Genomic DNA, 22,879 nt, shown 5'->3' with positions numbered 1-22,879 from the left:
ACATGCACCTTAAGCGGCAGGATATTGTCACATCGAAGATATGCTTTGGCAGAATAGATTGGAAACGCAGCTTGACCTACCCAACATATAACTTAAAATACGATAACTAGATGAGCCCTCCTACTAAGTACTAACCAAGCAAATGAAATGTGGAATCATCTAAAACTTTTTGCGCCTTTTTTTTTGAAAAAGAAGACTTTTATGCTGAGATAGATAAACGCGCGAATACTGCTCAAGCGCGAAACTGCAGAAGTCAATTTGCTTGCGGTGCCCCCCCTAAAACCCCTGGAAATTCGAAAAACTCCGCCCATTTCATTCCTCCGTCTCGCCCGCCTCGTCATCTCTCCCGCGCCCACCCCCACAAATCTCGCTCACAGTTGGTGCGCGCTCGCGTCCAAACCAAGCAAACCCAAAACCCTAGCCTGCCGCCGCCGCCGCTGCCGGCGGGGCTCCCTCCCTCCCTCCGATCCCGTCCCCGGCCTACCCTAGCCTCGCAGCAACCCTAACCCTACCCGCCTTCGCCGCCGCCGCCGCCGCCGCCGCCGGAGCAGGGGGGCAAAAATGCCGCGCGAGATCATCACGATCCAGGTGGGGCAATGCGGGAACCAGATCGGGATGGAGTTCTGGAAGCAGCTCTGCCTCGAGCACGGCATCGGCAAGGACGGCCTCCTCGAGGATTTCGCCACCCAGGTGCGTCGCGCGCCCCATCCCTCCTCTCGTCACGCGCTGGCTGCGGTGAGCCCGGCGATTGACGTTTCTGCTGGTGGGCCGCTCGAGATCAGCGCCGCCAGTGGCCTGATCCGTGCGGTTCATGGACATGGCGCGGGGGTTTATTTAGGTTTCAGGGTTTACTAAGGCGAGGTTTGGTGGCTGGACTCTGGACCTTTGTTGGAGGATGTGTGCTACTAGAATTTTGATAAGTCATGCTCAGCAGCTGAAGGCCTATGGGAGAATTTTGGAGATTTCAATTGGTATTGGCAGTTTTGTACTGGAGTTAGCTTGTCGTTAAGCTCGACATGGTGTCTTTTATCAATCATAGGGATTAGTGTTTAAGTGGCTTTTGGTGTAGGAGTATAGTGCTAGATTCATCTGGAATAAACGAGAACTGAATTCAAGAAATTGAACGAACAGTTTGATGCATGTAACAACCCATGCTCCATATGCTTCATTATACTGGAAAGTGCACCTGCAATCACATTGTGCTGCATCAATAGTATCTTCCATTTCTGTTGATCTTGGATATGGTGGTGGTTGGGTTAAACTAGAGCCAGCTCTGATTTCTAAAAATTTATCTGCAGGGCGGTGACAGGAAGGATGTCTTCTTTTACCAGGCTGATGATCAGCACTTCATACCCAGGTCTCTTCTTATTGACCTGGAGCCAAGAGTGATCAATGGAATTCAGAACAGTGAGTACAGGAACCTGTACAACCATGAGAACATATTTGTTGCTGAGCACGGTGGTGGTGCTGGGAACAACTGGGCGAGTGGGTATCATCAGGTACAGTTGCGCTGCATTTCTCTGTTTTCACCTAAGGTTTCCAGTTGGTGAACCAATATTGTAGGCTTTGTAGATCTATAAGTTGTGTAACTAGGCCAATTTTCCACCCTTTTGCTCTTTAGAAACAAATACTTAAATGTGTTTTCATATTCTCATAGGGTGAACAAGTTGTTGATGATATCATGGACATGGTTGATAGAGAAGCAGATGGAAGTGACAGCCTTGAGGGTTTTGTCCTTTGTCACTCTATTGCTGGTGGAACTGGTTCAGGTTGGTTGAATGGCTGTCATAATTTGATTAGGTTCCTAGTATTTTGCTATTCACCTGCCACTTTTCTGTTGATGATTGTGTGTTGTAATCGGAGTATTCATTTGACTCACTGTACATTTGGATGCTGCCTTATTATCATAAAACATTAACAGTTATTCTGCTACCATTTTTGTAATTTGGTCCCTGTTGCTCATGTTCATTCAGGTATGGGTTCTTATCTGTTGGAGACATTGAATGATCGATACAGTAAAAAGCTTGTGCAGACATATAGTGTTTTCCCAAATCAGATGGAAACAAGTGATGTTGTCGTCCAACCTTACAATTCGCTTTTGACTCTGAAGCGGCTGACACTGAATGCCGACTGTGTGGTTGTTCTTGACAATACGGCTCTTAATAGGATTGCTGTGGAGCGTCTTCATCTATCAAATCCTACTTTTGCACAGACAAACTCTTTGGTCTCCACAGTTATGTCTGCAAGCACAACTACTTTGAGGTACCCTGGATATATGAACAATGATCTGGTTGGTCTTCTTGCCTCCTTGATCCCCACACCGAGGTGTCATTTTCTGATGACAGGTTACACTCCATTGACCGTTGAACGGCAGGTAATTTGATGGACCTCTTCTTCAGCTGTTACATTGGTTCATGTGGCATGTTTTTTGTCACATTTTATGGATTCTGTAGTTAGTTGTGTTTAACTGTTGACTACAATTTGGGATACTTCATCAAAAGAATTAGGGAAACTAGTTACATTGGTGAGTTACAATGCTAAAGTGTTCAGTTCATAATTATTGGATCTGCGCTTTGTCAGGTTAACATGATACGCAAAACAACAGTACTAGATGTTATGAGAAGACTTCTGCAGGTATTACTTACTCTTTAGGATTCGTGCATAATTCTCTTTTTCTTTATCAAGTTTCAAGCTTTATCTATGGTATATTGCAGACAAAGAATATAATGGTGTCATCATATGCTCGAACAAAGGAAGCCAGCCAGGCTAAATACATTTCGATACTTAACATCATTCAAGGAGAGGTGGACCCTACACAGGTAAAGTTTTGAATGAATTTTTTAGTGCATTATGGATTTATCTAAGTGAATTGAATAGGAAATAAGGTTGCCAATTACTTAATTATGATGATTCAGGAGGTACAGATGTGTGGTAAGTTGGTCGACATTCTGAATAAAAAATTCACAATAAAACATGGAACTGTCATACCATGCACTTGTGACATTCTTTGTCCAACTTAATGTATGAAGCTGCTTCAGACATATGAAACAGTTTCATATGTGTCATTTATCAATATGTTGAAAATAAGCACAAGTGTACTTTGTACCTACCTTTTCCTGTGCTCCTTTGTGTTGTCTGTACTGGCCGAAAATAGCATGGACTTTCGCTCCACAATTTACAAGCATGAGTCTCATGTTTGTTATTTGAATGATGTTTTTCTGTGGCTTAAGATTTGTCTGTATATTGTGGGATTATTTAGGTCCATGAGAGTCTGCAAAGGATACGTGAAAGGAAGCTTGTTAACTTTATAGATTGGGCCCCTGCAAGCATTCAGGTTATCACACAACTAGAATAATTTTTAGATGTTTTTCTTCTGGCATTTTATTTATCAGCATTTCAACTGTGACAGGTTGCCTTGTCAAGAAAATCCCCATATGTTCAAACAACACACAGGGTAAATGATCTTTCTCCTATCATCCACTCTGTCTCTGCTTTTTCCTTCTTTTGAAAAAGAAAATTGTTTAGTGCTCAACTAACTATCGGTACCTACAGGTTAGTGGCTTGATGTTAGCAAATCATACTAGTATACGGCACCTATTCAGCAAATGCCTGGGACAATATGAGAAGCTAAGGAAAAAGCAAGCCTTTCTTGACAACTACCGGAAGTTTCCTATGTTCGCGGTAAGAATACATTTCTATCAGTTTTGAATTCTGCTACCATATAAATTGTTCTGAATTACCTGACGTGCGAGGTTTATGCATGTTTCTCACTTTTACATAGTCCGCTCCTGTGTCTGACGCCAAGTGACTCCAACATTCATCTCAATTTTATGTAAAAACAAACTAGATACTGTGCCACATGCCAATGATACTTTGTCTAAGGCCCATGTGGTTTTCATATGCGAGGCTGTACATGTTCTGAATTACTATGTACAGTCTTGTAGCCAACATTTCCATTCTTTTGTCCAATGAACTGATCTATGTGACGTTTGAATGCAGGACAATGATCTCTCTGAATTTGATGAATCTCGAGAAATAATAGAGAGTCTAGTTGATGAGTACAAGGCTTGCGAATCACCAGATTACATTAAATGGGGAATGGAGGTCAGTTTGCTGCAATTCAAAATCTTGTAGTTAACTTTATATGAATTGCTGAGCGAATCTATGCTATAGCAGGATACTGGAGAGGCAAATGTCGCCGCTGCACTGGATTCTAAGTTAGTGGTGTAAATATCAAGGTAATGTCTCAGCATTAAGCATTGTTAACACTGAAATAGCTTGATGCACCATCATGTAAAAGCTGTTAATACTCGATACAATTTAGCTTCAGCGATGCATCACATACTGCATGATGTGATGATCGTTATTATTGTATTTTTTATTGTTCTGGAAACAGCGCCATTATTGCGATTCACACAGCTGAAAGAGCTTCCTACATGCAGGTCCTGCTGGTTACCCAAAGATTCAACTGTAGCTGTCCAGTAGTTATCAGTTCGATGCTGCCTGCTCGTCTAGATCCCATCGGAGTTCTACCAGAGCTGGTCACGCTCTTCTTTGCAATCTTGAAGTTGCTTTTTTTTTCTTGTGTGCGTGTGTGTGTGGCTATGTACATGTCGAAACCCACTTTCTCTGGTCTATTCTGTTCCATGGTCTTGTTCTAGCTGCCCATCTTTGGTGGCGATGCACTCCATGTTCTGTTCTATTGTGCTCATAGCTAGGTTCATATAGTTTGGAACGCCTGCCCGTCCTGTGATACTATGTCCCTGTTTGTTTCCAAGCAAGATTATATAGTCCAGCTTATATATGTGCTAGATCATGGCCCTATTTGCTTCGGCGTTAGCGTCGTGTTTAATCCAGACGCAGGAATAATCCCGCTGAACGAAAGCGGCGCTCGCGCTTATGAAATGCTGGGAAAGTGTGAAAAAAAACAGGGCGCACATAGTCTAGATTATTGTAAGCTGGAGGGAAATAAGATGATGAGGTGTTTGGCAACCCAAATTTCGTTGTAATAGTTAGATTATTCGGCTTGTATGTCAAAAGTCAACAACACCCCTAACATACCAAGGCCCACCTGTCTGTGTGCCACCGCTGCCTCTCTTGTTCCTCTGTCTCTCCCGTTTCTTGGTGCGTGATCTTCGAACGAGGACACGGCCACGGCCTCGCCGGCTTCGGTGGGGCCGCGAGGACCACCTCCGCTATGGCGCGCGAGTTTATTTCCGTGTCCACATCAGATGCTTGGCACATTTCCGTGGAGTCGTGGGTTCTCCGGGTACACATACGTACTATAATACATACCATAAGAAAGTTACAATTTAACAAAATATAGATATAATTATCAAATAATATATATATATATATATATATATATATATATATAAATGTAGAGTTCGTGAGTCACCGGCTGCAGGTGTGGCGGTCGCCGTACATGCTATATTAATGCTATATTGGTGGCTCTCGACACTGAGCGAATGGTTTCCATCGCCATTCGTCATGCCCATGGATTCTCAGCTACGACGGGTGCGACGAAGGGGCACGGCTCAGCATCTCCAATATGGTGGAGGCGGCGGCGGACGCGAGATGACGTACGCAATGCCGGCGCAGCGAGGGCGCCTCCAATCTTCTGGAGTGGATGACGCGCCCGTCCGTCTGACCGTCTCCAGCGCAAGGTGGTGGCGAACGAGATGGGGGCGTCCGCGGTCCGTCCCGCGTCGCCTCCCGTCGCTGGCGTGTCCTCCGCCTAAGCCGATGAAGAGATGGAGGAGCTTAAGGTTTTCTTCGTCCGGACAGGAGCCCCCAGGCTCGCCGTCAACGGCGGCCGAGGACAGCCGGCAGCGGGAGGGAGCATTGTGCGATTTGCAAATTACCCACGGTCCAGTATTGTTAGGGAAAACCCCCTGGTTTGGATCCAACTATTTGCAATAACCCCCCTGAGATCCGATTATTGGCAGAAACCCCCCCTAATTCGGATCGCGATTAGTAATCGCGAACCGATTATTTTCATAAAACCCCCTAACATGGATAACTATTTCTCAAATATGCCCCTCGTTAGCGCCTGCTGTCCTCGGCTCCTCCGTTGGCGATGGCTTCCGCGCCCGCCACCGCCATGGGCTCGCCGGAGATCTGCGCCCGCACCTCCTCTTCCTCCTACGCCAGATTCTCTATGCTCTCGCCATCCCCCGATCTCCGCACATGGATGTAGACCTTCCCCAAGTTGATGGTCTCGAGCTCCGTCGCCGTCTTTGCAGTCGGACCATAGAAGCTCGACGGGAGTCGCGCCGGCGAGCTGTCCCGCTTGAGAGGAGCACCTCGCGCGTCATGGAGGCGCCGCCTCTGGGGGAGAGAGACTCCACGACAGAGCACGCGGGAGCCTTCCCCAGCAGGGCAGCGCAACTGATTCCGGCTGCGACGGCCGACGGCGGGCGGCCGATGAGGATGCCGGCTGGGATGACCAACTGTCGATGCAGCCTCGGCCCCTGACGCCACCATTGATGCCCCATCGTCATGATCCGTCGGAGTAAAATTTTCAAACCCATTTGAGATGTGTTAGAACCTATCTGCCTATGTATGTTTGCATGTTGCAGAAATTCTACCGTGTCTGCTCCGCTGAAGTTGATTGAGATCTGCTGTGTAATAAACAGAGCAAAAGGAACAAGAGTGTTCGACAGTCTGCAAGTAGAATAGGGATTTGGGAATTTTTTTACACGCTAGTACAGATCTGTTGTAATCAATGTATTCTGAATTCAAAAGGGTACAAACACTCTGGTACACTTTTGTTGCACTTTCTACAACTAAACTGAGCTGTCAAGGACATGACAAAACAAGGGAAAGAGAAACGAAAACTGAGCCGCTAGTAATTTCAAAATCACCCCCAGAAACGCAGCTGCTGCTTCTTTCTGTGCAAGCTACATGGAAAATTTCCTTGAGGCAACCGCCCCGAACTATCTGTAGCATTACGAGCGAAAAAATGGTCTACACGAGAACGTCCTTCAGCTTGGCCTTCTGGTCGTCAGTTAGCGTTTTCGGGAACACCACCTCGAATGTGACATACAGGTCGCCTTTCTTGTTACTTTGGTACAGCGGCATGCCTTCGCCTTTGAATTTCCTTATCTCCTTAGGCTTAGTGATACCCTAAGCATTTGTGACAAAAAAAAAATGAACTGACCTAGCATTCAACAATAATCTTGCTGCTGGGTGGCTGTGTCTTTACCTTGGTGCCGATTTCCACCAGATGGTTGTCAAGATGCTTGATAGTCTTCTCGAAACCAACCAGAGATTGCAGCTGCAACAGCAAAATGTGGTTAGAGGCTTTGTCTTCCTCTTCCATATTAGTTCTTTGAGAGGGCAAATTCAAGATGAAGTAAGTTTAGATCAAGTTTATAGCTAAATTAGTGGCCAAATTGCACACAAGGGTTTTATTGAACTCATCCAGTCAGCAGTAACAGAAAATTCCTTTGGTCCAAGTGAGATTTATTAACATGCTCTTCCATAAAATGAACAGGACAAGACAAGGGCAGTACCAGGGAGATTGTAACTGTTGCATGCAGGTTATTGCCTTCTCTTCTGAAGCGCCCATGTGGTGCTGTTCGGATCCTAAACTGCTTGTAAGGTTATTTAATGGAAGGCCACAATTAGTAAAACGTGGTGGTATCCCTAAGGAAATTATAATCAAACAGAGACAGGGGCAAATCGAACCTTCAAATCACCAGGTTCGCCATCAATCTTAGGCTCACCTTCCTCGAAAAATAAAACCTCCTGAAAAAACAAACAAACAGATGACGCTACCATAAAATATAGAATTGCAAAGAACCTAACAACGAAAGATTCACTTGACGTAAAAGGTTGCTGCCTGGATGAGTGGATGTATCAGATGTTCAAAACATACTGTTCAGGCAGACCACGACAAAAAATGGCCTCAAAGGGCAAATGGTCTTGATAACCCTCAAATTAGCTCCACACAGAATCAGACAAGTATATTACCCTTGTACTGTTAGTGTGTTACAAATCAGAAACATGGTATCTTGTCTGCAGGATTCTCTTTAAGGAAACTCAAACATACAGGGGAAGCTGTGAAGACTTATTTATTATGTTTCTATGTTAGCCCGAGGTTGCAATGACTGCTAGCAATTCCAAACCTACCAGGTCACAAGCAATACTGGTGGGCACTAGCAAGCAGTAAACCAGCCAGTTTGTCCGAATAATCCAGTTTTCGAAAATTGTAAGCAACTAAGTGATCAAAATCAAATGGCTTTTAGTGCAGCACTGTAATTAAGTACATGATAAGAAGCAGCTCTTTCATATTCCTACGTGGCTACGTTTGTACGTGATAAAGGAAATATGATATAGATAATATTGATATAATATAGGATGAATGGCACACACAACAATATGTCAATATGGCAAAATACAACCAAAGTTAGCAGTTGGAGGACAGAGAACAGCTGATTCATACCTGTCCATCTTGCATTCCCTTCTCAATATCAACAGTCAAAAATTCACCTTCTCGTACAAATTTTACATTTGGACATTGATCGCAGACCTTAAAAAAAAGGCGAACATCCTCAGTACAACAAAACTATGAATGGACTAAAATATAGACCATGCATAATGTAACTAGAAGAACACCTGCTCAGTCATCTGTTGATACATTCCAGGACCAATTTGTCGATGGTAAACTTCGTTCCTACAGTTGCATTTCCTCTTTCCTGGTGCTGGTTTTATGACATTTTTCTCTCTCCAAACCTATCACATGTGAAAATAAAAAATAAATAAATAGTCCTTTTCCTTTATGCATGACAAAGTACAGACTAATTAAAAAAATACTAGGAATAATATCCAGAGGGAACATTTTTCAAAGCATGTCTGGAATTCTGACAGGAAAAAATAATTATAAAAGCAAGGTGAAAACTCAGCAAAACTTGTCTGTCAGCTAGACAAATTTGTTACCTTTAAGGAACCTCCCATGTACAAATCCTCTAGTGAAGCCTCCAGTTCAACAACCACTTCGTCACCTTTTAAGATCTGTTCTTCCTCCTCTTCCATGCCACCACCACCACCACCAAAAAAGCTAAAGAAATTTGTAAAAGAAAAGATCAGCAAAGTGAACACTAAATAATGAAAGAATGCTCAACCACTTGGGGCAGTAAGAATACAGAAATTATTAGGATTTGCAATTGAGGTGTGCATCTAGCTAATGCTGTTCCAAGAGATATGTTGTTATGTTGATATGCAAAAAAAGGCATCCAAACAAGTAATTCTGGCCACAGCTTCAAAATGATTTATATACTCCCACCAGCCTAAAGGACGTGTCATCTTGGATTGCTGCAATCCAACCATCTAAACTTTGCCCATCGATACATTTTCTGTAGATTAAGATTGAAAAATTGAAAACACTAGACCTTTGTCATTTAGCGTACACCAACTTGCTTCGAATGTTCTGATTAAAGCCTTTGTTATTGTCGCTGCATACATCTATATCTTTCGTGCGTAAATTACAAAGGAAATGGTTTTCATGATTGTATTTGTGGAATTGTTTGATGTCCATAACAACACTTTCCAAAGACCTGAGGGAGTATGCATGTGGTTATGGTGGATTGGACACAAAGTTGATTGCTTGTTAGGACAGTGTTTTGAATACATGGGTTCATGTGCAGGAAAGACACTTCTTTCTTCAATATACCCACAATCTTCCCAAGCATGATCCATTGGACTGATCAGCCAGGTGTCACATTTGCTGATAACAGCACCATTACGGTGGTGCTATCAACATATCATTGACACATTAATCATACAGAATGGAAGGTATACACTTCCAGATCTTTCATACTCTATGGGCAATTAGAATTTGAGCATGTCAAATAAGAAGATCTGTTTTGCAAGTTAATGCATGCCAATCAAGTAAATACGAGCTAGGTAGTCTACTCACTACATTTGGAATTTCATCCTCCATTGTGAGAACCTGCTGCATTGACAATTTTCTGTATCATCTGTATGCTAGAGAACCATGTGATGCTAAACCCATGCTGAGACACACACACACACATACACTGCCACACCAACCTAGGGGCAAGTGGTCAATACAAGACTTCTATGACCCGTAGAAGCCTGCATTTTATTATTTTTCAAAGATCACCCTTAAGTCTGCAGTGTATTGTAAATTTTTAATAGCTTAGATAAGTTAGTCCCGAGCCTCACTATCTACAGACATGCCACGTAAATTTTTAATAGCTTAGATAAGTTAGTCCCGAGCCTCACTATCTACAGACATGCCACGATCGGAATGAGAACAGCAGATGCCTGGTAGGATTCGCCTCACCTGCTAAAGATGTCCTGAATGTTCATCCCGCCGCCGCCTCCTCCTCCCCGGCCTTGGAACTGCTTCAACCCCTCCTCGCCGTACCTGTCATAGATCTTCCTCTTCTCCTGGTCAGTCAGCACCTCGTACGCTGCAACACAACACGTTTGTCAAATATCCAGCATAGCGATCAACTTCAGGTCTTCAGGTTAGTCATTTCATTCGAAGAGTACTAGGCTACTAGTTACCGTTGTTGATCTCGGCGAAGCGCTTGTTGGCCTCCTCGTTGTCGGGGTTCTTGTCGGGGTGGTACTTGAGGGCGAGCTTGCGGTACGACCTCTTGATCTGATCCTCCGACGCGCCCTTGGGCACTTGCAGCACGTCGTAGTAGCTCTTCCTGCGCCACCGCCGTCAAAATTTCAGTCAAATCGAAAGCATTCTCTATTAAACGGGAGGGAGTCGAGCACACAGATCTCAACCCGATGTGCCATGGAACAAATAAAATGCTTACAAAATCAACAAGAAAAACCCTGTGAATTCGAAGAAACCGGATCAAACCAGCAGAAAACGTGTTCCTAAGCGCCTAATCAGTCAGGGAATAAAAGCGATGGGATCTCGAATAAACGGCACCGAGAATCGACAGCTGATCCGCGCCCCAAACCCTTACCCGGCGATCGCCGCAACGAGATGCAGGAGGACGAGAAAGGCGGCGGCGACCCGCGCCGCCCCTCCCTTCCCCGTTGCCGCCATCCCCGATCCCGTTCCCGCCTCCTCGAGGCACTCCCTTGCTCACGCACTCCTCGGGCCACCCGGCGGCCGCGAGCTCCCACGCGGGGAGAGTAAAGGAGGCGTACGGGCGCGCGCGGGCGTGCCTGCCGCGAGTTCCTGCTGCCTCGTCGCTCTCCTCCTCGTCGCCGGCGTCGCCTCCCCTTTCCGCCCACCTCCCCAGTGGCTCCCCGCGGTTTAAAACTTTCTAGAAGGAATCGGGGGAGAAGGGGGCGGGGGACGTGGAGCGCGTGACGTGGACCAATGGGAGCCCGGATGTTGGGCTCTGGAGCGAATGGGGAGGGTCCACGTAGACTCGGCCCCTGCTTTTGTGGTCAGGCCGAATCGCTAGGTGCACCCGGGCAGGGGCGCGCTCCAGCGGCGGACCGATGGGGCTCGGGGGTTGACATGGCGGTCTGGTCAACGCCTTGCCATGAATCGCACGCTGCGGGCTTGCGGCCGTGTGTGGAACGGAACGGTGGGTAACCCGTGTGACTTGAGGAAAGCTGCATGGGTTAATCAGGCTATGGATGGATTACAGATTTTACATCATTCATCAAGTTTAGGAAGACATTATCCATGAGAAAATATCATTATCAAGCTGGTTGTTCAATCATTCAAGTTCGTTCAGATAAAACTTTTTCATAGAAATGGCCTCTCTCGTTTCCTACTCGCCTCACCCGTAACTATCAAGTTTGTGCATAGATGAATTGGCTCATTTGTGTATAAAAAAATAGCAAACATCGATGAAAGTTGTAGGGCGGCGAAGTTGAGCAAACACTACAGTGGAGTAGATATGGTTTTTGTGAAGAGCTCGTATTTCAACTTGTGCCAATTTTAACCAAAATATTTATAGTTGTTGACTATACTTATTTATGAACGATATAGTTTCAACATGTAACGAATGTACTCGCAATTAGCACGTAGGTAGGAGGTTCAAGCCCTCCCTCTAGCGTTTTTTTATTTTTCTTTAATTTTTTCTTTGACTCCTTATTTCATTTTGATTTGATTCATTTTTATTTGTATTATTTTCCTCTTTTATTCCTTATTTCCTTTTGATTTTTATTTTCTTCTTTGATTCCTTATTTCCTTTTAATTTGATTTGATTTGTTTTTATTTGTTTTATTTTCCTCTTTGATTCCTTATTTCCTTTTTTATTTTTGATTTTCTTCTTTGATCGTTTTTATTTGATTTGTTTTTATTTGTTCTATTTTCCTCTTTGATTCCTTATTTCCTTTTGATTTGATTCAACAAGCACGTTTTATTTTCTTTTTTGATTTCCAAACGAGTTCTTTTTATTATTTGTTGCTCTTTTGATTTCATTTCTTTAATGGAACTTTTATTTTCTTTCTTTATTGAAACTTCACTTTTTTATTTCCTTTTGATCCAGCAAGCATGTCCTATTTTCTTCTTTCATTTACCAATGACCTCACCTCTTTGTTCGACATGCTATGGCACTCCATGGTGAAAGATGTTTTCGCAGTAGCAGGCATAATGAGGGAGGTTGTTGTACTTCTCCCATTGCCACATATTAGACCTTGCCCTAAGTTATGAATTTTTTTAAAAGATTTATGATGGTTTTGCATTGCAGTAGTTTATTTTTACATCTATCTTCTAAGTATGATTTTTCTTTGATTTCCTCTCTTTTTATTGGACCTTTTTACTTACCTTCATTTGGAACTTTGCATATCAGCCGAATCCAAACTACTATCAATTTTCGACTTTGCTAAGGTTTCATTAGGGGTTAATTTTATTCTTACCATTGCAATCTTAGTGTTTCGAAGAGATTCTATTACTATTCAATTATTCACAATTGCACCATTATAATTCTACAATGATATGATACATCTGCCATTACTCACTCGTTAAATGCATTTGTAAAATATTTTTAGGGCCTGTTTAGTTCGGCAGGGTGTAAACGCAAATTTTTTTATCAAAGGAATCTTACCAATTTGAAGTACTAAATGAAGTCTATTTACAGAACTTTTTGCATGGATGGGTTGTAAATCGCGAGACGAATCTAATGATGCTAATTAATCTATGATTAAGCAATAATTAGCTGATGGTTACTGTAGCATCATTGTTGCAAATCATGGATTAAGTAGGTTCATTAGATTCGTCTCGCGATTTACAGCCCATCCATGCAAAAAGTTTTGTAAATAGACTTCATTTAGTACTTCAAATTAGCAAGATTTCTTTAAAAATTTTACCTTTACAGCTTTTTTGCGTTTACAGGGTGGGAACTAAACAACCCCTTAGACAAAATTGCCCCTTTCTTCTTCCTTCGTCCGGTCATCCCTCATTCCCTCCTCTCTCCTGTTCATCCGCCAGGCAATGCGTTTCACGTGCCTTGGCCCCACAGTTGTACTCAAATTTAACCTTTAACCAGGGCAACGTATCCGCTGCAAACCACAATTTCGTGCAAACTCCGTGCAAACCAACTAACAAAAGTTATAAAAAATTCTCAAAAAAATTATAGATGTACTTCGTTGCCTACTCGACTACTCTATAAAATTTCAAGTTCAAATTCATCATACTTTAAGAGATAAAAAAAGAGAATCTTTTTGTCTCTATAAAATTTCAAGTTCAAATTCATCATACTTTAAAAGATAAAAAAAGTATGATGAATTTGAACTTGAAATTTTATAGAGTGGTCGAGTAGGTAACAAAGTACATCTATAATTTTTTTGAGAATTTTTTATAACTTTTGTTAGTTGGTTTGCATGAAGTTCGCACGAAATTGTGGTTTGCAGCGGATACGTTGCCTTTAACCAGTGCTTAACCCCCGTCAGGGCGTCAATTGGCTTCACTCCACTCCTCCCCGGACTTTCACGCGAGCTCGCAAGTCGCGTTCTAGTCCATCATGGCGCCCCCTCAGATCTCCCGCAAAACCCTCGGCCTCCTGCTCCTCCTCGCCGCCGCTGCCGTCTCGCCGGCCGCCGCCGACGATGTGGTGGCCCTGACGGAGGCCGACTTCGAGAAGGAGGTCGGCCAGGACCGCGGCGCCCTCGTCGAGTTCTACGCGCCATGGTTCGCCACTCTCTCAGCCCTTCTCGTTACCGCGCCGGATCTGGACCTGATAAATCTGTTGCTAATTGGGAATTGAGTCATCCAGTCTGGATCCTTCTGCTGCGTGTGTCTGTGTTTCTCGTGGCTAAGTGGCAGGCTACGAGTAGTAGCAGTCATGGATCCTTCTTGCCTTATGAGATCCCGTGAGTTTGCCTAGTACAACATATGGGCGAGCGTTATATTACACAGAGAAAGTGTGGGATCTGGTCCTTGTAGCTAACAAATTTGTGTTGTTTGGTTGTTTTTCTCGTTGGTTGTAGCATGCCTAGTGGTTTGTATTATTCTAGTTTCTCATGAGGGCGGGGGAAGTTTTACTGTTAATGGTCTTAGCAACTACTTTCTGGTAGAAAGAAATGGGCCAAACCTTCTGTTTGGTGTGCTGGTGATCTTATTTTCTGGCAGTTCATAAACACTGTATGTTTTGATGTTCATTGCATTAATGAATAAATCATCCACTCTAAGGTGATCTTAAACTGTTAAGTATCCTGATAAATGTGCTGAGTGACATAAAGCATTTAAATTCCTTTTAGGCTATATAATCAGATTGAGTGCCTCAATTTGTTTGAAATATAGGAGAGTATGCCAATATGCCATAATTTGTAGGATGATCACTTCAAATCTTGTCTGCTTTTGTGATAGCTCACATATCTGCAAACTTTTCTCTGAACATTTGTCTTTTAGTGACCTTATTGTCTGGTTCTGTTTTTCTAATTATCTTCTTCTTCTTTTAGGTGCGGCCACTGCAAGAAGCTTGCCCCTGAGTACGAAAAACTTGGTGCAAGTTTCAAGAAGGCTAAATCTGTATTGATCGCAAAGGTACATCTCAGCCTTGCGAAATTTAGCATTTACCACCTTTTGTAGTCTCCTGCTTAAATGTTGATTTTGCAACAATTCTGTCCATTTACATCCCATGATTTTCTATGTTACCAACACTTGTTTCAAATCTCTAATTACATATGTTGGCTGTGAATTGACTCTGTTTTTCATATCCACTATCTAGGTTGATTGTGATGAGCACAAGAGTATATGCAGCAAGTATGGAGTTTCTGGATACCCCACAATTCAATGGTTCCCCAAAGGTTCTTTGGAGCCGAAGAAGTGAGACCGCATACCTTTTTGTTTCGTACTTTGCTATTTTTTTTAGTTGTGATAATAACGTTAAATCTACACTTGTGCAGGTATGAGGGTCAACGTTCCGTGGAAGCCCTTGCAGAATTTGTTAACAGTGAAGCAGGTAGGCCTCGCTTGTTGCCAAGAACAGTTTTCAACCATGCTGTCTTGTTTTCTAAGTACCAAATTAAACATATTATATTTACCACAGTAGGGGCTTCCCCTAGTGTTTTGTTACCCCCTCAACCCCCCCCCCCCCCCCCCCCCCCGCGTGAAGGAACAGATATTACTGTATGACTCTGTCACTATAGAAGCACTAAATCTCGAGGAATGAACATCAACTGAAATTATTAACATATTCACTGCCATCCTTTGGCGCCTTTGTTACATATAGATTCTGTTGGTAACATTCTTATACTTTTTGTCGATCTGGGAAGTTTATCACTTTAATCTTGGATAAGCCCCTTGTTATGATGCAAGTGTTCTTGTTAATTATGTGGTGTTATTTTATGCATATGTTGGCATCTTTATTTTGATCAAAGTCCTATCGAGTTGCTACTTGTTGAAGAATCGATAATTGGCAACTAATGTACCCTCTTCCAGGCACCAATGTAAAGATAGCTGCAGTTCCTTCAAGTGTCGTGGTTCTGACTCCAGAGACCTTTGACTCAATTGTGCTTGATGAAACCAAAGACGTCCTTGTTGAGTTCTACGCCCCATGGTTTGGCTATCATGTTCAACTTATACTGTCCACCTAAATCTGTTTCACCACATTATTGTAATGAAATTTAATTCCATTGATGTCCCTTCTTTTTACAGGTGTGGCCACTGCAAGCATCTTGCTCCGGTTAGTAGATAGTGTTAACTTCAAAGTTTCCAAATTATTGCAGAGGATCTTCATTTTTTTTGTTGGAATATGACACAAACTTGTACTTGTTTTAGGTTTATGAGAAGCTGGCTTCAGTTTTCAAGCAGGATGAGGGTGTTGTGATTGCCAATCTTGATGCTGACAAGCACACTGACTTGGCTGAAAAGTATGGATTATGAATTGTCTATTTCAGTGGTTGTCATATACATTACCTTTCTTTAGTCTAGCGTTATTTCAGCTTATCTTACATCCTGATGGCACGTGTTCCTGAGGAAACATGGAAGTGGTGCTTCCATAGTTTTACAGACTGCTAGATCTAGCACAAACTATTCCTAAAGTTGTGATGTGTTTGGCTATGATCCTTTCTCCCATGATCACAGAAGGATTTAAATAATATATCTCACTTTTTCAGGTATGGTGTTTCTGGTTTCCCCACATTGAAGTTTTTCCCTAAGGGAAACAAAGCTGGTGAAGATTATGATGGTGGCCGGGACTTGGATGACTTTGTCAAGTTCATTAACGAGAAGTGTGGCACCAGCCGGGATTCAAAGGGACAACTTACTTCAGAGGTTGGTAAAACTTAGCAAATGGATTTTGGTATTTGGTTGGATGAGCATGTAAACTGATACATTCTATTCATTGCTTCTGTAGGCTGGGCTTGTGGCAAGCTTGAATCCTCTTGTGAAGGAGTTTGTCAATGCTGCAGATGACAAGCGGAAAGAAGTCCTTTCCAAAATTGAAGAGGATGTTGCTAAGCTCAGCGGTTCTGCTGCCAAGTACTAGCTTCTACCTTTGCCTCACTATGTTTAAGGCTACTCGATTGGTCTAGCATTTTTTTATAAAGGTAATAACATTGTCAAATTACAAGTAGTAACTCATTTGCCTCTAAACCAGGCATGGAAAGACCTACGTGACAACTGCAAAGAAGATTATGGACAAGGGCTCTGGCTATACGAAGAAGGAGACCGAGAGGCTTCAGCGCATGCTGGAGAAGGTGTGGAACAAAAGCTTTCATCCCCCATTTAATCGGTGAATGTTATTACTAAGTTTTAGAGGCTAATTTCCATGTTTCATCGTTGCAGTCGATCAGTCCTTCCAAAGCTGATGAATTCATCATCAAGAAGAACATTCTTTCGACATTCTCTTCTTGAATGTGATGATCCACAGCCCTGGTCTGCCAGTGAGCTAGGGCCAATAGCAAAACCGCCACTTGTGAGGAATGGAAAACAGAAGAAATGGGATGATATCTGAGAAAGCTGGTAGTAAAAGTCCAGTAGTGGCAGAGCTAGTTGGTGGATTTTTGTTTCTTACGAACTTGTGCCCAGCTGCACGGTGATGTATGTCCTTTTCTGGTTACAGGAATTAACTTAGTACTTACAGTTTACTTCAGACAGAAGAGGTTTATGCAGCCATCCCGAGATGACACCCCATACTTTGTGCTTAATCCAATAAGTTTGTTATTCAGCTCCGGTAGATATTTTGCTCTAATATAATCTTGTGAAAGGTAATCTAAATGTATCTTATTTTGATTGGTCGCTCTGTTAGCTGGCAACATGGGAATTACATGCATTGCCGCTCTGTTATCATGCCAGCTGATATCAAACTCAACGTGCTGATTCACAATACTGCGATATTCAGGCCCCATTTGAATTATTTTTTTTGCCAGTTCCTGCAGTAGCTGAACTGTTACTTAAGAACAAAATTCCTGCCTTCTAGACACGCCCTCAAACCTGCCTTCTAGACAAGAGTTGCACATCCTGCACAATGCGGGGGGGCTAATGTACCGGTTTAAACAAGTTTGACGGTGAAAATACATATAATCAGATGGCATTGCAACACCCCAATGGTTAATTTCATTCAAATATTACAAAATATATCAGTATTCGGAATGCTGATGCTCAAAACCACAGACAACAGTAGATAAGAACCATCAAAACTGCAACAAAATTAAGCAGAGTTATAATCCCGAAACATTAACATGAACACGAGACATTATGTTCTCTGCTATCTATTCTTATCCATACTGGTATCAAATTTACAATGGCTCTTGTCTTGCTTAAATTTTGGGGCACTCGGGCAATCGACTGATGTGCAGTTGCCGATGTAATCTATCTCATGCTCTGGTCTCCCAAAATCATGATCCGGCCTCCGGTACCCAACTTCATCATCAATTGATTTACTGCAAGAGGAGGATCTTTCTGCCCCTTCCAATCCCTCTAGATGCGCATGCTCATGCTCATCTTCATGGCCGTGAACATGTTCTTGTTCTTGTCTGATGCCGAATGGCAGATCATATGCATGGGGTCCTTGCACCCTCATTTGCACTGACCTCAGTAGTGCTGTTCGCCTAAGATCTGCCCCATGGCACATGTCGTTCGGCGAGGATGGGAACCGACCTTCATTGTCGGAGCCACGTCGAGCATGAGAGCAGACTACTGATGAGAGGGAGCAGCTCGGGAGAGGGTAGACGTTCGAAGGTAACAAAGGAGATTGTGGCTTCTGGTGACGGTGAGGAGATGACATTGGACTAGTTGAAGGGCTGATCATTGCATCAGGTTGACTCACACCAGGGTTTAATTGAGTGTCATAGCACCGGTAGTCATCTGAATCTTCTGACATTGGTGAGTATTGGGATAATATCTCATCCCTGAAAGGAGGCAAGTACATTGATTATGAAATTCATACCATGTGCAGCACAATATAATTGCCGAGAAGTAAAAGTATCAAATCAGCAGAAATAAAGGCCACAAAAAACATGATGATGCTTCTGAGTGTATTTTAAGTGCTCCCTGACAACAGTTCCCAAATAGTTAACCAACTACCAACAGTGTCATGGGCATCAATGTTCATAGCCACATGCACCATTCAAGTAATAACATTAACTATGTCATATGATGACACGTTCTGGAACATGACAGAGACCTATTACGCTTCAAAAATGCTCAATGCTTAATTACTTACATGTGGCTGAAACCACTGAATCAATTATGTGGAAGTGATCATACTGTCTCCAGAGCATAGAGACATATTATTTTCCGGTATACATGCATAGTGCAAACCATACATAGATGTTTCATCACAGTGCTAAGAATTATGAAGAATAAACTATTCATCTTACAGAATGCTAAGTTGTAGGAGTGCGCTGGGCAACATTGCAAACATAAGTGTCGGTTAATTTGAGGCAGAAATGGATGGAAATGGCAATTAAATCTGACAACACAATAGCATCCATGCTACATAGGCCCCTCAATATCAAGTAGCAATTGCACTAAAGCCTTCATCTAAGAACAAAGCTTTGTTGTGTGGTAATTGTATTCAAAAGAAAAGCCAGATTTTCTCACTTGCAGAAATATTTCCTGTTACCTAAATTTTCAGTTAATAAACAGGCTTTCCCCAAGGCTTTCTCCCAGTTAATAAATAGAGGAATTGGGGTGCCTACAAATTTACAAATGCCTGACACGGAATTAGATGCGAATGAAGGATCATGCATTTTAGGGGATGATGGATTAGCAACTTAAAAGTTAAATGAAACCCTAACACTGTTTGTCTCATCTCACAACTAAGACGAACCATAGATTTTGGTAGATTTATTTTTGGAGAAAGAAGTAATTTTGCTGGGTAATATTGCGAGAATTTCTCCCCATCTACTCATTTTAAAGTCTACTGTTTTACAGTGCACCAATACATGATGGAGTATGCATACATAAACAGTCATAGGCAAAGTGTTTTATTTTAATTAATGTATACGAGATGAGAGCACACAAACCTGAAGCACGAAGCAGTCTCTGACCTTGCAGGGGACACCATGATGTTGTCAGAGAGTGAATCCCCAACAGACAGTCCATTCAGGCTGGACGCCATTATCTGCAGATATTGGCAGATTAAGGAACAATCCACAGGGGAATGATAAATAACTCAAAACATAGGAACCAATAAATAACTCAAAACATAGGAACCAATTATTAGAAAAGTCTGATTTTTTTGAAGTAATTCTGATTTGGAGAGGACAAAATAAGGATACAGAGCAATTAACACCTCCTTAAGTGCAAACGCGGAACTACCAAATCACCCACTTTCCCAAAGGAATCGGAGAGAAAAGCAGCACCGATTTTACAGGGCAGGAGCTGAAGAACAAAACAGCATTCCACAATTGAGGCCAAAAGCTAGGTTTTAAGGCCGACAAAACAGGAGACTAATACAGCACCAGACCGCAAATACCCAAATCGACCATCAAGCTCTGCAAGGGACATGCCGCGATCCAACTAACCCCGCCCCAGGAACCATCAGAATTCGAGGAATTAACCCCCGAAACCCAGGCAGCGCAACACATAGGGACTGGGAACCCGCTCTATCCGAGGAAGGAATTGGCCAACAGACCACCCGGAACCCGCGCGCCTTCTTCGCACCCAACTCGAGAACCGCCGGAATCGAACCAAGGACGAGCACAGAGGCGACGGGGGCCGGAGGAAGTAGCAGGGCGTCGGCGAGGCGACCGACCTCGCTGAGGTACCGCTTGTGGGAGTGGAGGTTGTCGACGTACACGTCCTCCTCCGGGTCCCGGCCGCGCTTCCCGCCGCCGCTGCCCCCGGAGGACGGCGGCGACATTGCTGCCTCGCCGCTTCCGCCCGCCATTTCGCAGCGCGGGATCGCGGTGCTTCGGTGTGGTGGGGGATGGGGGGAGTGGAAGGGAAAGTGACCGCACAGGTGGAGGAGGGGCAGACGGCGGAGGGAGCTTCTCGAGCCGTGGTGGGCGCCGCAACATCCAGTGAGCCAGCTCCACGGCTCGTTGGAATAGCGCCATAGCGGCTTGTCTCGGCTCGTTGCAGATAGCGTCTCGGCTGCTGAGCTCACGTTAGTTCGGCTCGAGAGCTGGCTAGTTTCAAGCCGTCCGATTCATAAGCACTGCTCCCCCACGGGCCCACGTCGGCCGCGGCTTCGTTCAGAATTCGGAAACCCGAGGCGGCGGCGGCGGCGGAGGGCGTCGACGGAGAATTCAAGGCGGCGGAGGAGTGGAGCGAGCGACTGAGACAATGTCCCTCCGGGCCCTCGGTTCCCTCCTCACCCGGAGGTTCTCGCCCCGCGCGCAGGCGCAGGCGGAGGCGGGGTCCTCGGCCTCGCCGGGGATCGTCACCCAGGTGGGCCCATCGTCGGCGGCGGAGAGGACAGCGTGCGCTCTCTCTCCGCACCCTCGCTCGGTCTGTTGGTGCCGCGGGTGCGTTGGCTGGATTGGTTGGAGTTCTGTACTTCAGGAAAGATGCAGATGAGTCAGGTACATACGAGTAGAAACCGAAAGCTGCCTTCAGATTCCTCATCTTCCGCTCTGTTTCGTGTGACCCACTAGCCATGAACCACTACCTAGCTGTTGTTATCTCTGCAGCTGGCAAGGAGGCCAGGAAGGAGGTGCCTGACAGGGCGGTCGTCAAGGAGGCGTACATGAGTCGGGAGGGAGCCATCAAGGCAGGGTTCGACGGTTCGTGGGCACAGATGGCAAAGTTAACTGGCCACAGTACTACGATTATGTCAACTCCCAAAAAAATTATGGGGGGATGCCTCTTTACAAGCAAGAGGTGTCTGTTAAGGAGGTGATGAGTGACAGGGAAGCTGTGAGGCAGGAAGATGCGGAGGTCGACGAGGCAACCATGAAGGCCAGGTTTCAGGACTGGATGGTGGAGTACGGCCGGTCATATAGGACCGAGAAGGAGAAGGCTCGCCGCTATGAGGTGTTTAAGGAGACTGCAATACATGCTGACAAGGCTAATGCATCAACGCGAGCAGGTGCTCGTGTAGCCGCCCCTAATCTCGAGTTCCATAACTTTGACTGGGAGATATACATTGATCACATCAACAATATGGCTGCTCATGGCTGGTTTATTGGCCGTGAAGATGTGAAGCAGGTATATGTCCCTAACTATCTGCATAAATATTGCTGTTGTTTCAATAAAAATGCGCACTGCCAGCCAGAAAATCTGATCTTGTTTTGGATGCTCACAATTAGATTGTGTTCTTCCCATGATTGTACTTAGAATTGGCTATGTAGTCTTTCAGTTTCCGATCGGTGATAGATGCTGATTGTTCATTGGTGAAGCAGCTAGAAACTACTAGTTAGATTTTGATCTCCTAGTCACTGTGCAGCATTAAAAAAGCGACTACACCCTAAGGGCAGTGAACACAGAACTGCTGGTTGCTGTTAACATGAAGAACAATGGTTGTTTCTTCATTCAAGCAAGTGTAGGCAAAATAGTAGAAGGAAGGTGTCAAGCGGGCAATGGGTAGGCAGAGAAGAGGTGATACTGAATCCTCCTTTTCTCCAACATAAGTGATGTGTGCTTTCAGTTTGATTAGAAGTGCAAGAAGTTTGCAAGATTTGTTGAGAGCTAGTTGCAAAGTTTTCCTAAAAAAACATCGAGACATTTGGTGCTGCTGCTATTTGGTTTGTTGGTATGGATTTGTTGAAATGCAGCTTGTTTCTAAACACAAGTTACCCATGATCCTACTGCAGTTGTTTACTTAGTGTTCGCATTATCCGCTGCTCTACTTTGCAGAACAAGTAAAGCAATAAACTTGTGCGAAGGAACTGAAAGCGGCACAGGACGTTTGCAACACACAGCTCATATATGCAGAATTGAGTTTGAATATCTGAAAAACGTGCAAGTTTTGATGTCGTACTCGTAGTGTCTGGGTCAATGGTCAGCCTGCATGTGTGCGGCTGAATTTGAAGGCTGATGATGGGATAACGTATTTGCCCTGTCCCTTTGTTCTTACTTTTCACTAGAAGT

At 44.0% G+C, this 22,879-nt stretch overlaps 5 protein-coding genes across 8 annotated transcripts; 3 read left to right on the top strand and 2 right to left on the bottom strand.

The window, feature by feature from the left end:
* The first annotated feature begins 297 nt into the window (after window positions 1–297).
* On the top strand, window positions 298–4,811 carry LOC112885870 (tubulin gamma-2 chain). Of its 2 annotated transcripts, none has more exons than XM_025951550.1 (12): window positions 298–690; window positions 1,299–1,499; window positions 1,658–1,769; window positions 1,974–2,374; window positions 2,581–2,634; window positions 2,715–2,819; window positions 3,260–3,334; window positions 3,410–3,454; window positions 3,553–3,681; window positions 4,000–4,104; window positions 4,174–4,238; window positions 4,443–4,811. In XM_025951550.1, the coding sequence occupies exons 1-11, from the start codon at window positions 562–564 to the stop codon at window positions 4,228–4,230; spliced, it is 1,413 nt and encodes a 470-aa protein (XP_025807335.1). In that variant the 5' UTR covers window positions 298–561; the 3' UTR covers window positions 4,231–4,238; window positions 4,443–4,811. The 2 variants fall into 2 exon arrangements, with proteins under 2 accessions (XP_025807335.1, XP_025807336.1); XM_025951551.1 differs by having other exon boundaries at window positions 299–690; window positions 4,177–4,238.
* Window positions 4,812–6,667: 1,856 nt separating this feature from the next.
* Window positions 6,668–11,268, bottom strand: LOC112887821 (dnaJ protein ERDJ3B). The gene is made up of 10 exons (XM_025954093.1): window positions 10,959–11,268; window positions 10,540–10,688; window positions 10,313–10,442; window positions 8,944–9,064; window positions 8,623–8,739; window positions 8,450–8,536; window positions 7,693–7,752; window positions 7,518–7,595; window positions 7,208–7,279; window positions 6,668–7,128 (listed from the first exon to the last, which is right to left on the bottom strand). The coding sequence occupies exons 1-10, from the start codon at window positions 11,039–11,041 to the stop codon at window positions 6,970–6,972; spliced, it is 1,056 nt and encodes a 351-aa protein (XP_025809878.1). The 5' UTR covers window positions 11,042–11,268; the 3' UTR covers window positions 6,668–6,969.
* A 2,561-nt stretch (window positions 11,269–13,829) lies between these two features.
* Window positions 13,830–17,611, top strand: LOC112887788 (protein disulfide isomerase-like 2-1). Its single transcript, XM_025954060.1, has 11 exons — window positions 13,830–14,086; window positions 14,857–14,941; window positions 15,126–15,223; window positions 15,304–15,359; window positions 15,839–15,956; window positions 16,055–16,082; window positions 16,178–16,269; window positions 16,516–16,672; window positions 16,755–16,879; window positions 16,998–17,097; window positions 17,186–17,611. The coding sequence occupies exons 1-11, from the start codon at window positions 13,920–13,922 to the stop codon at window positions 17,252–17,254; spliced, it is 1,095 nt and encodes a 364-aa protein (XP_025809845.1). The 5' UTR covers window positions 13,830–13,919; the 3' UTR covers window positions 17,255–17,611.
* Window positions 17,612–17,928: 317 nt separating this feature from the next.
* LOC112883970 lies at window positions 17,929–20,795 on the bottom strand. 3 transcript variants are annotated; one of them, XM_025949248.1, is made up of 3 exons: window positions 20,601–20,795; window positions 19,870–19,967; window positions 17,929–18,750 (listed from the first exon to the last, which is right to left on the bottom strand). In XM_025949248.1, exons 1-3 carry the CDS (start codon window positions 20,733–20,735, stop codon window positions 18,108–18,110), a joined length of 876 nt encoding a protein of 291 aa, XP_025805033.1. In that variant the 5' UTR covers window positions 20,736–20,795; the 3' UTR covers window positions 17,929–18,107. The 3 variants fall into 3 exon arrangements, with proteins under 3 accessions (XP_025805033.1, XP_025805034.1, XP_025805035.1); XM_025949249.1 differs by having other exon boundaries at window positions 20,322–20,743; XM_025949250.1 differs by lacking the exon at window positions 20,601–20,795 and adding an exon at window positions 20,125–20,274.
* Window positions 20,796–21,483: 688 nt separating this feature from the next.
* LOC112886904 lies at window positions 21,484–22,250 on the top strand. Its single transcript, XM_025952925.1, has 2 exons — window positions 21,484–21,997; window positions 22,236–22,250. Exons 1-2 carry the CDS (start codon window positions 21,650–21,652, stop codon window positions 22,239–22,241), a joined length of 354 nt encoding a protein of 117 aa, XP_025808710.1. The 5' UTR covers window positions 21,484–21,649; the 3' UTR covers window positions 22,242–22,250.
* The last annotated feature ends 629 nt before the right edge of the window (window positions 22,251–22,879 follow it).

The sequence above is a fragment of the Panicum hallii genome, chromosome 3 (assembly GCF_002211085.1).
Source record: "Panicum hallii strain FIL2 chromosome 3, PHallii_v3.1, whole genome shotgun sequence".
Lineage (NCBI taxonomy): Eukaryota > Viridiplantae > Streptophyta > Magnoliopsida > Poales > Poaceae > Panicum > Panicum hallii.
This window is presented reverse-complemented; position numbering and strand designations above follow the sequence as displayed.

What these genes read in the sequence shown, in the direction of transcription:
- LOC112885870 (XM_025951550.1), top strand. Translation starts at nt 562, where the DNA reads ATGCCGCGCGAGATCATCACGATCCAGGTGGGGCAATGCGGGAACCAG. An exon ending in ATGTTCAAACAACACACAGG is followed by an intron (nt 3,455 to 3,552) that starts GTAAATGATCTT and finishes CGGTACCTACAG; the next exon opens with GTTAGTGGCTTGATGTTAGC. An exon ending in ACATTAAATGGGGAATGGAG is followed by an intron (nt 4,105 to 4,173) that starts GTCAGTTTGCTG and finishes TCTATGCTATAG; the next exon opens with CAGGATACTGGAGAGGCAAA.
- LOC112887821 (XM_025954093.1), bottom strand. Translation starts at nt 11,041, where the DNA reads ATGGCGGCAACGGGGAAGGGAGGGGCGGCGCGGGTCGCCGCCGCCTTT. An exon ending in CTTCGCCGAGATCAACAACG is followed by an intron (nt 10,443 to 10,539) that starts GTAACTAGTAGC and finishes GTTGTGTTGCAG; the next exon opens with CGTACGAGGTGCTGACTGAC. An exon ending in ATTCAGGACATCTTTAGCAG is followed by an intron (nt 9,065 to 10,312) that starts GTGAGGCGAATC and finishes AAATTTCTTTAG; the next exon opens with CTTTTTTGGTGGTGGTGGTG.
- LOC112887788 (XM_025954060.1), top strand. Translation starts at nt 13,920, where the DNA reads ATGGCGCCCCCTCAGATCTCCCGCAAAACCCTCGGCCTCCTGCTCCTC. An exon ending in GGTTCTTTGGAGCCGAAGAA is followed by an intron (nt 15,224 to 15,303) that starts GTGAGACCGCAT and finishes ACACTTGTGCAG; the next exon opens with GTATGAGGGTCAACGTTCCG. An exon ending in ACTGCAAGCATCTTGCTCCG is followed by an intron (nt 16,083 to 16,177) that starts GTTAGTAGATAG and finishes TACTTGTTTTAG; the next exon opens with GTTTATGAGAAGCTGGCTTC.
- LOC112883970 (XM_025949248.1), bottom strand. Translation starts at nt 20,735, where the DNA reads ATGGCGGGCGGAAGCGGCGAGGCAGCAATGTCGCCGCCGTCCTCCGGG. An exon ending in ACAAGCGGTACCTCAGCGAG is followed by an intron (nt 19,968 to 20,600) that starts GTCGGTCGCCTC and finishes CAATATCTGCAG; the next exon opens with ATAATGGCGTCCAGCCTGAA. An exon ending in GAGACTGCTTCGTGCTTCAG is followed by an intron (nt 18,751 to 19,869) that starts GTTTGTGTGCTC and finishes GCCTCCTTTCAG; the next exon opens with GGATGAGATATTATCCCAAT.
- LOC112886904 (XM_025952925.1), top strand. Translation starts at nt 21,650, where the DNA reads ATGCCTCTTTACAAGCAAGAGGTGTCTGTTAAGGAGGTGATGAGTGAC.